The following is a 7,075-nucleotide window of genomic DNA, read 5'->3' on the forward strand; positions in this document are numbered from 1 at the left end:
GTGTGAGTGTGAGTGTGTGAGTGTGTGTAGTGTGTGGTGTGTTACTGAGGGTGTATGTGTGTGAGTAGAGTAGATATAGTGAGTATGTGTGATAGAGTGTGTGAGTTTGGTGTGAGGTTTGTTTGTGTGTAGTTAGGGTGGGGGTGTGAGAGTACTCGATCAGCTTGATCACTAAGAGTGTTACGTGTCTTTTATATAGTGAGTGTGTTTGTTAGATTTGTGCGAGTGATGGTGTTATGGTTGTAGAGGACTCTCACATATCTCAGTTGAAGTGTGATCGCTCGCTCAGCGACTGTGGTGGTTGTTTGTGTGTTGAGAGTGTGTGCGTGTCTGAGAGTGTGTGTGTGTCGGTGTGTTTGTGTGTGTGTTTTGTGTTAGTGTAGTGTATGTTGTGGAGGTGTGTGTGTGTGGCGGGTGTGTAGTGTCTATTGTGTGTTTATTTGATTTGTGAGTGATGGAGAAGTGAACTGAGATGTAGAATTAGATTGAGAGTGTGTGTTTTTTGTGTGGGTTCCTGACGTGAGAGTGAGTTGTGCGGGGGGGGGTGTGGGGGGGGATGTGTGTATATGTGTTTGATGGTGATATATATCTATTATCTATATATCATATATATATCTAACCTCACTCCCTATGTGTCGTGTGTGATGTTTGAGTGTGTGTGAGTGTGTGTGTGGTGTGTGGTGTGTGGGGGGGGGTGGGGGGGGGGCGGGGGGGGGGGGGGTGGGTGGTATGGGGGGGGGGGGGGGTGGGTGGGGTTTTGGGGGGTTGTTTCTGTGTGTGTGTGTGTGAGTGAGGTGAGTGTTTGGGAGGGTGAGTGTGTGTCTACTCTCTATCACTCTATCAGGGAGTGTGTGCACGTGGGGTGTTGCGGGGGGGGTGTTTTTGTGTTTGTTGTGTGTGTGTGTAGTGTGTGTGTTGTGTTGTGTGAGTGTACTGTGTGAGTGGGAGTGTGTGGGTGGTGTGTATGGCTCGTGTGTGTTTAGTGTGTGTGTGTGTGTTTGTGATGTGTGTATGTCTGTGTCTGGATGTGTCTGGAAGAGAGTGGTGTGTCGAGTGTGAGTGTGTGATTGAGAGTGTGCTGTTTGAGGTGTGTGTGAGTGTGTGTGAGTGATAATATACTGTGTATGTCTGGTGTCTGGCTCGTGTGTGGGTTGTGCCTGGTGTGTGTGTTTCCGTTTGTGTTTGTGTGTGGTGTGTGTCTTTTTATGTGTGTGAGAGAGTGACTCGAGTGTCAGACATTCTTGTATCATATATATATATTTTCTTATATATATATATATATATTAGATATATTTTTTTATAGAGTTTATGAGAATATTTATATATATATATATATGTTATATATATATATATATATAAATATATATTATATATTTATCATATATTATATACTAGGATATATATAGGTATGTATACAGTATACATATATATAGAAAGACATATAGTTGTTTATATTCGATATATAGTTTTATAGATATATTATACTATATTTAAATATAATATTAGACATATCTCATATTGATATATTTATTTAATATATCTATATATAGAGATTTCGTTGATCTTTTATTGCTACATACTTGATATAATTTATTCATATATATATAGAGTTTTATAGATAGATATTTATTTTTAGTTAATATATTTTCCTTTGATATATACTTATATGGATTTATTAAATAAATAAAAAAAGTCTAAATTTCATTTATAGATATATATATATAATACATATATACATATATATTTTTTATAAATATAAAACAAAAATCTTTTTTAAATATATTTTTATAATATTTTATTTTTTTATTTTATATTAAAAATATCAAAGAAAAAAAAATTTTAATATATTATTTTGTATATACAAAATTTTAATAATAAAAAATAAATTTATTAAATTTAATTATTTTTTAAAAATTTATATAAAAAATAAAAATTTTAAATTAAAAATTTTTAAAAATTTTTTAAGTTTTTCCTTTTTAATATAAATATTAAAAAAAATTAATAAATAAAATTTAAACTTTTTTCCCTATTTTTCACATTGAAAAATTTACAAAATTTTACAACCCCACACACCCCCACAGATGACCCTGAAGACATTAGCAGGTGTTCTGCTTTCTTTTTGGCGTTAGAGTTGAATAAAGATTATACAGCCAGTGTGAGAGTACGAGGGGACCACAGAAGCGTGTCGGCGGCTGTGAAGCTGGAGCCTATCCCGGAAAGTAAGTAGGACTTAATCCCATATAACACTTGCTACTTACATGTATTTCTATCTGAATGATTTTTTTTCCTTTTTTTTCATGCTCATTTGTCGAGCCATGTTAAGATTTTCATATCGTTGTGTTTAAAACAAAGAAAGATTTTGTTTATTCAAACATGAATCGACCCACATAGCTGGTATGTGTAGAATAACAGAGAGTTTGTCTTCCCTTTTGTGTCGCCTCAGCAATAAACATAACAGAACTGATATTAAGCAAGACTGGAGACGCAAGAACAGACCTTAACGTCTGTTTTATGGAGGACCAACAAGCGGGAAACAAAGACACTCAAAAAGAGGAAGAAAACCTGTACAGGTTAGTGGCGGTCGACGCCAATGGGCGGCAGTTGTGGATGACGTCGAATCCCTCTCTCTCATCCGTCTCTGTCGTCGAGGATAAGCTGTGTCTCGGTCCGCTCCCTCTCGACCTCGACTTCGACCTGAGCGACAAGGTCTGGATTCTCGTGACGCGCGGCGAAGACGCAGCCGGAGACGTTGAGGTTTTCCTTTGGGTGAGTGGCTTCCTGTGCGCATTATTGCTGTGTCTGCTGTGCATCATGGGATGACTTCTTGGAAGCAAGGGATCCAAACTCACAGCCATGTGTTGCTTTTCATGTCCCCGGAGATGGTATTTCCTTTTATATTTCCCTCATACTTATCACATATTCACTAATCTTTCTTCATTTCCTTTGTGGTTACTCTCTGAACCTTTTATTTTCTGTCGTCAGATGTCTTTTATACCTTCCTTCTGACTTTTTCTGTATCTGTTCATCTATCTCTCGTCACATAACTATCCATCCGTTTATCTCAAACTCTTCCTTAATATCCGTGTCACTGCTGGCAGTTGAAATTATCTATAATCACAAAAAAAAAGGAAAGAAAAAGGCATTGTCACTTATATATCTATTATTCCTCGCATGACTCATGCAGACCCCGCGAAGTGGAAGTGAAGCAGTGGGCAAGGGGAACCTGAGGGCGCGATGGACCAACAGCAACAAGGCTCCCAGCTTCGAGGTCGGGACGAGCAGCGACGACTCTCCTCCGTGGAGTGTGGTGCGGGCGAGGAGGCCGAGAGGGAGTGCCTCCGATACCTCCAGTGGAAAACACAAACAGCGGTCACTGTTACACTGAGGGAGATCGGTCTTAGCGTACAGCAGGAAGTGCAGGTCGAGCTCACTCTGGAGGACCTACCAGGTAGTTTGTTTTCATCTCGATTCTTTAGTTTTCGAAAGAAATGGCTTCGGCTTCATTCAAAAGTATCATTTCAAGGGCATTTCGTGTGTAGTAGCACAGAGTAAATGAAAGGGATCTTATATCCTTTCGCAACAGACATCTTGTCTTTCTGGTAACTCCTCAGAAGTCTGGCACTTGGACTAAGTTTACGAAAATAGAAAAAGTTAAACACACACTAACAAGGAATTTCCTGAACATGCACTGCATAATGATTTTTTTCTTGATCCACGGCTCCCCTTCAATACGCATCTCTCCTGTGGTGCCATCCCCTGCCCTGAATCATCTTCCCTATTATGTCCCTAGACATAATTATCACCGAGACGGAGTTAACCTTGGACAATCGTCTGCGCGTGTGCTTCGAGTCCCACTCTGAGGACTCCCTCTACCTGCTGGCGCTGGAGAACGCCGAGGGCGACGTTCAGGAGGCCTCGCAGCTCCTACCTTCGCAGGAGGACGGCCTCACTTGCGTGTTGACCAACGACGCGGTACAGGCAGAAGGATACGTGTCACTGTGGACACTGTTGGCGGCCTTCAATGACTCTGGCGCCTTGCAGGCTTCAGGAAACACCGACGTCAGCGACTTCTGTAAGTTGGTGTCAGGTTCATGATGTTTACATGCATAACTTGGATTGCATACATGTCTTAGACATGAGTAAGAACGGCCTCGGCTTTCTTGCTGCAGAAGTGACTCACTGACTCCCTCTCTCGCTCGTAGTCCTCAGCGCTAGAAGAAGCGTCGGCGCGGCCTGGAACACCGACACCCACGACCTCCTCGTGTCTTGGTTCCTTCTTAGCGATCCCAAGACCATCAGCTCGTATCACGTGGCGCTCGAGGAGACCACTGCGGGTGGTGGCAACGACCCGATCAAAGTGGGGAATGACAAGTCGTCCTATGTTTTCAAAAACAAGACAGGACGTTATTCCGTGTGCGTCGCGGCGTACGTGGAGGAAAACGACTCGACCAGCCACGAAGTGTGCAGCGCCATTCTCTCCTTGCCTCAGTCGCCAGGTAAGAGGTCTCCAACATGCAGTGTTGGAATAACAGGTGAGAGAGAAAGACAGACAGGCAGAATATAAAGAAGATAAGTAAATAAACAGGTTGGCAGATACATGAATAAACCTTCACAAGGATATACGAATGGATATATACATTACATTCACACACATACAAATACATACATGTGTGTGGTTTACATAAAGCTTTCGTCTTTTCCGCAGTCACTGTCCCCGAAATAGGCGAAACGACACTGAAATCCGCTGCGCCGAACAAGGTTCTCGTGACGTGGCAGAAGCCCCAAGAGGACGCCGACGTCTCCAGCTACGTCATTACATGGAGGACCGATATCTCCTCGAGGTCTTCCTCCTCCTCCTCCTCCTCTTCCTCCAATCCTGCCCGCTCACTGCCACAGCCTCTCGGCCTAATCCAGGCTGCCAATCCAGTCAGTGATGACGACGACCTGGCTTTCAGGGTCATTCCGGCGTCCACCTCGAGCATCGAGGTCGAGGTCGAGGCTTCTCAGAAGTACGAAATGTGTGTCAGTTCGGTCAAGAGCGACGTCATGGGGAAGCGGACGTGCAACAAAGTAGATCAGGGTGAGTGAGACGAGAGATCAGTGTGCCAAGTGAAGAAAACAAAACAATATATATAATTAGCGTTTTGGCATCTCCCTATGAATTAACTAATTCCGATGACCGTGAAATATCAAATGTTTTCTTTTACGAAACGTCCTCAAAAACAATTTCACAAAACTATTACGCTATTAAGTCAGCCATTACGTGTGTCCTCAAAAGCCCGGCCTACAAACAAAGCAGACAAAGTACCTTCTGACCCTCTTTTCTTCAACCTCAATATAGGGAACTACGCCCAACTCGATCAGCCGAAGGACTTGGTCTTTGAGAACGAGGCGCTCTCCTGGGCGGAAGTCCCCACGGCTGAGTACTACCTTGTGGAGTGGCGACCTCGCAACGCAGGCGGACTCTCGGAAGGAGGTTCGCAGGAGGTCACCAGCACGACTTGGCCGACCCAGGATCTCTCTCCGGGGACGTGGATGGTGGAGGTCAGGGCGGCTTTGGGCTCGAGTGTGAGCGACTCTACGGGAATCGAGATCCGGAAAGATGGTATGTCAGCACTATATATATATCTTGTGCGAGTGTGTGTCTGTTTTTGTCGATCTAAATCTCTATTTATCCGTTCCTCCGTCAGGTATCACCATCGGCCAAGCGACGCAGACGAGTAACAGCGTCCTGGAGGTGAGCTGGTGGGAAGAGCCCGTTCCTTCCTGCGCGCAAACCCCCTGCACCTACATCATAACCCTGAACAATGGAAGAGAACAACAGCACTTGTGCTCGGGACTCCAAGGCGACTGCACGAAGTCTCTGAACGGGGTCCAAGGGCCTGAGGGCAATGTGACGGTGACGAGGGACACGCCGAGTACGATCGGATGGAGGATCTACGATTTCAAAGGCGAGTTGTTTTCGAAAGTCGGGAGGAGGAGAACCGTTACGGTCTTTGCTCTTGTATTTTTATCATTACCATTGTCATAATGTATTTTCCTTTATTGGCATTATCGTAATGACCGTCATTAATATCGTCCATATAACAAAAGAACACACGAATATTTTAAGTAACATTCATAATAAGGATAACAAGAACAAATACTTAGAACGATATCAAAGACAAAGAACGAAGAATATCAACAGTATCAACAACAGCCAGAGACAAACATTAACTGACAACCACCCTCCCTCCCCCCCTCCCCCCTCAGCCGTGGGCGAGGTGAACCAGACCTTCGCTCCGGGCGCCGAGGAGGTGACGCTGTCGTGGGCGGAGATGGAGGGCGCCAAGAAGTACAACGTGACTCTGTTCGCCGACGAGGCCTTGTCCTCCGTCAGGCACACCGAGATGCTCAGCAAGGAGACGTGAGTCAGGGGCTTGCGTGTGCTTGTGGTGTGTGTGTGTGTGTGTGTGAGAGAGAGAGAGAGAGAGAGAGAGAGAGAGAGAGAGAGAGACTATGCATATGAATGTATAAAAATGAAACAAACACACTCCATCTAAGCTTACTTTCCTCTCCTACTCAGATGCACTTTGGCGAAAAGCAACATGATTGGCAACGTGTTCAGTGTTCAACCTTGCGCAGATGACCAGCACTGCGGCGATCCGCTGAAAGTCACACTAAGGGAGACTTCAGGTACGGAGAGACGGGAGAAGAAGGCAGAGGAGAAAGGAAGGAGAAGGGAAGGAGAGAGAGAAGCAAGGAGGAGGGAGACAGGGGAGAGGGAGGAAAAGAGAGAGAAGCAGTGAGGAAAGAGACAGGGGAGAGGAGGGAGGGTAAGAGAGAAAAAGGAAAAGAGGGAGTGGAAAGGTAGAGACAGACACGCACACTAAGAAAAAATCAGTTTGATGGGCAATATTTAGAGACATGTATATCCTTACATACGATGTCCGTCCAAATTATTTGACACGGGTGGTATCTTACCTCATGCCGCTATCTTGTCATCGAAACTATAGTATTATAACTTTCCTTGACAGGGACGTAGGCGTGGAGGGGCACCCGACGTAGGTTTCACTGATATTTTTCACATTTTTCA

The 7,075-nt window shown here is 44.2% G+C and overlaps 2 protein-coding genes across 3 annotated transcripts in view; both read left to right on the forward strand.

Moving 5' to 3' along the window:
* Positions 1 to 236: 236 nt before the first annotated feature.
* Positions 237 to 3,006, forward strand: LOC147471050 (uncharacterized). The gene is made up of 4 exons (XM_086541468.1): positions 237 to 297; positions 2,082 to 2,219; positions 2,444 to 2,766; positions 2,983 to 3,006. The coding sequence occupies exons 1-4, from the start codon at positions 237 to 239 to the stop codon at positions 3,004 to 3,006; spliced, it is 546 nt and encodes a 181-aa protein (XP_086397594.1).
* Positions 3,007 to 3,184: 178 nt separating this feature from the next.
* The window catches only part of LOC122266958 (uncharacterized), a 6,764-nt gene continuing 2,873 nt past the window's right edge, over positions 3,185 to 7,075 (forward strand). For both annotated transcript variants that reach the window (XM_043036950.2, XM_086542076.1), the window contains exons 1-8: positions 3,185 to 3,448; positions 3,791 to 4,072; positions 4,203 to 4,496; positions 4,706 to 5,080; positions 5,342 to 5,605; positions 5,691 to 5,951; positions 6,253 to 6,406; positions 6,566 to 6,675. In XM_043036950.2, the coding sequence (XP_042892884.2) occupies positions 3,235 to 3,448; positions 3,791 to 4,072; positions 4,203 to 4,496; positions 4,706 to 5,080; positions 5,342 to 5,605; positions 5,691 to 5,951; positions 6,253 to 6,406; positions 6,566 to 6,675 (1,954 nt within the window). In that variant the 5' untranslated portion in view covers positions 3,185 to 3,234. The remainder of the gene's footprint in view (positions 3,449 to 3,790; positions 4,073 to 4,202; positions 4,497 to 4,705; positions 5,081 to 5,341; positions 5,606 to 5,690; positions 5,952 to 6,252; positions 6,407 to 6,565; positions 6,676 to 7,075) is intronic.

Source organism: Penaeus japonicus, unplaced genomic scaffold (assembly GCF_977035675.1).
Source record: "Penaeus japonicus unplaced genomic scaffold, GWHDUDI00000001_assembly GWHDUDI00000011, whole genome shotgun sequence".
NCBI classification, from domain to species: Eukaryota; Metazoa; Arthropoda; class Malacostraca; order Decapoda; family Penaeidae; genus Penaeus; species Penaeus japonicus.

What these genes read in the sequence shown, in the direction of transcription:
- LOC147471050 (XM_086541468.1), top strand. Translation starts at nt 237, where the DNA reads ATGGTTGTAGAGGACTCTCACATATCTCAGTTGAAGTGTGATCGCTCG. An exon ending in GCTGGAGCCTATCCCGGAAA is followed by an intron (nt 2,220 to 2,443) that starts GTAAGTAGGACT and finishes GTGTCGCCTCAG; the next exon opens with CAATAAACATAACAGAACTG. An exon ending in ACGTTGAGGTTTTCCTTTGG is followed by an intron (nt 2,767 to 2,982) that starts GTGAGTGGCTTC and finishes TTCTGTCGTCAG; the next exon opens with ATGTCTTTTATACCTTCCTT.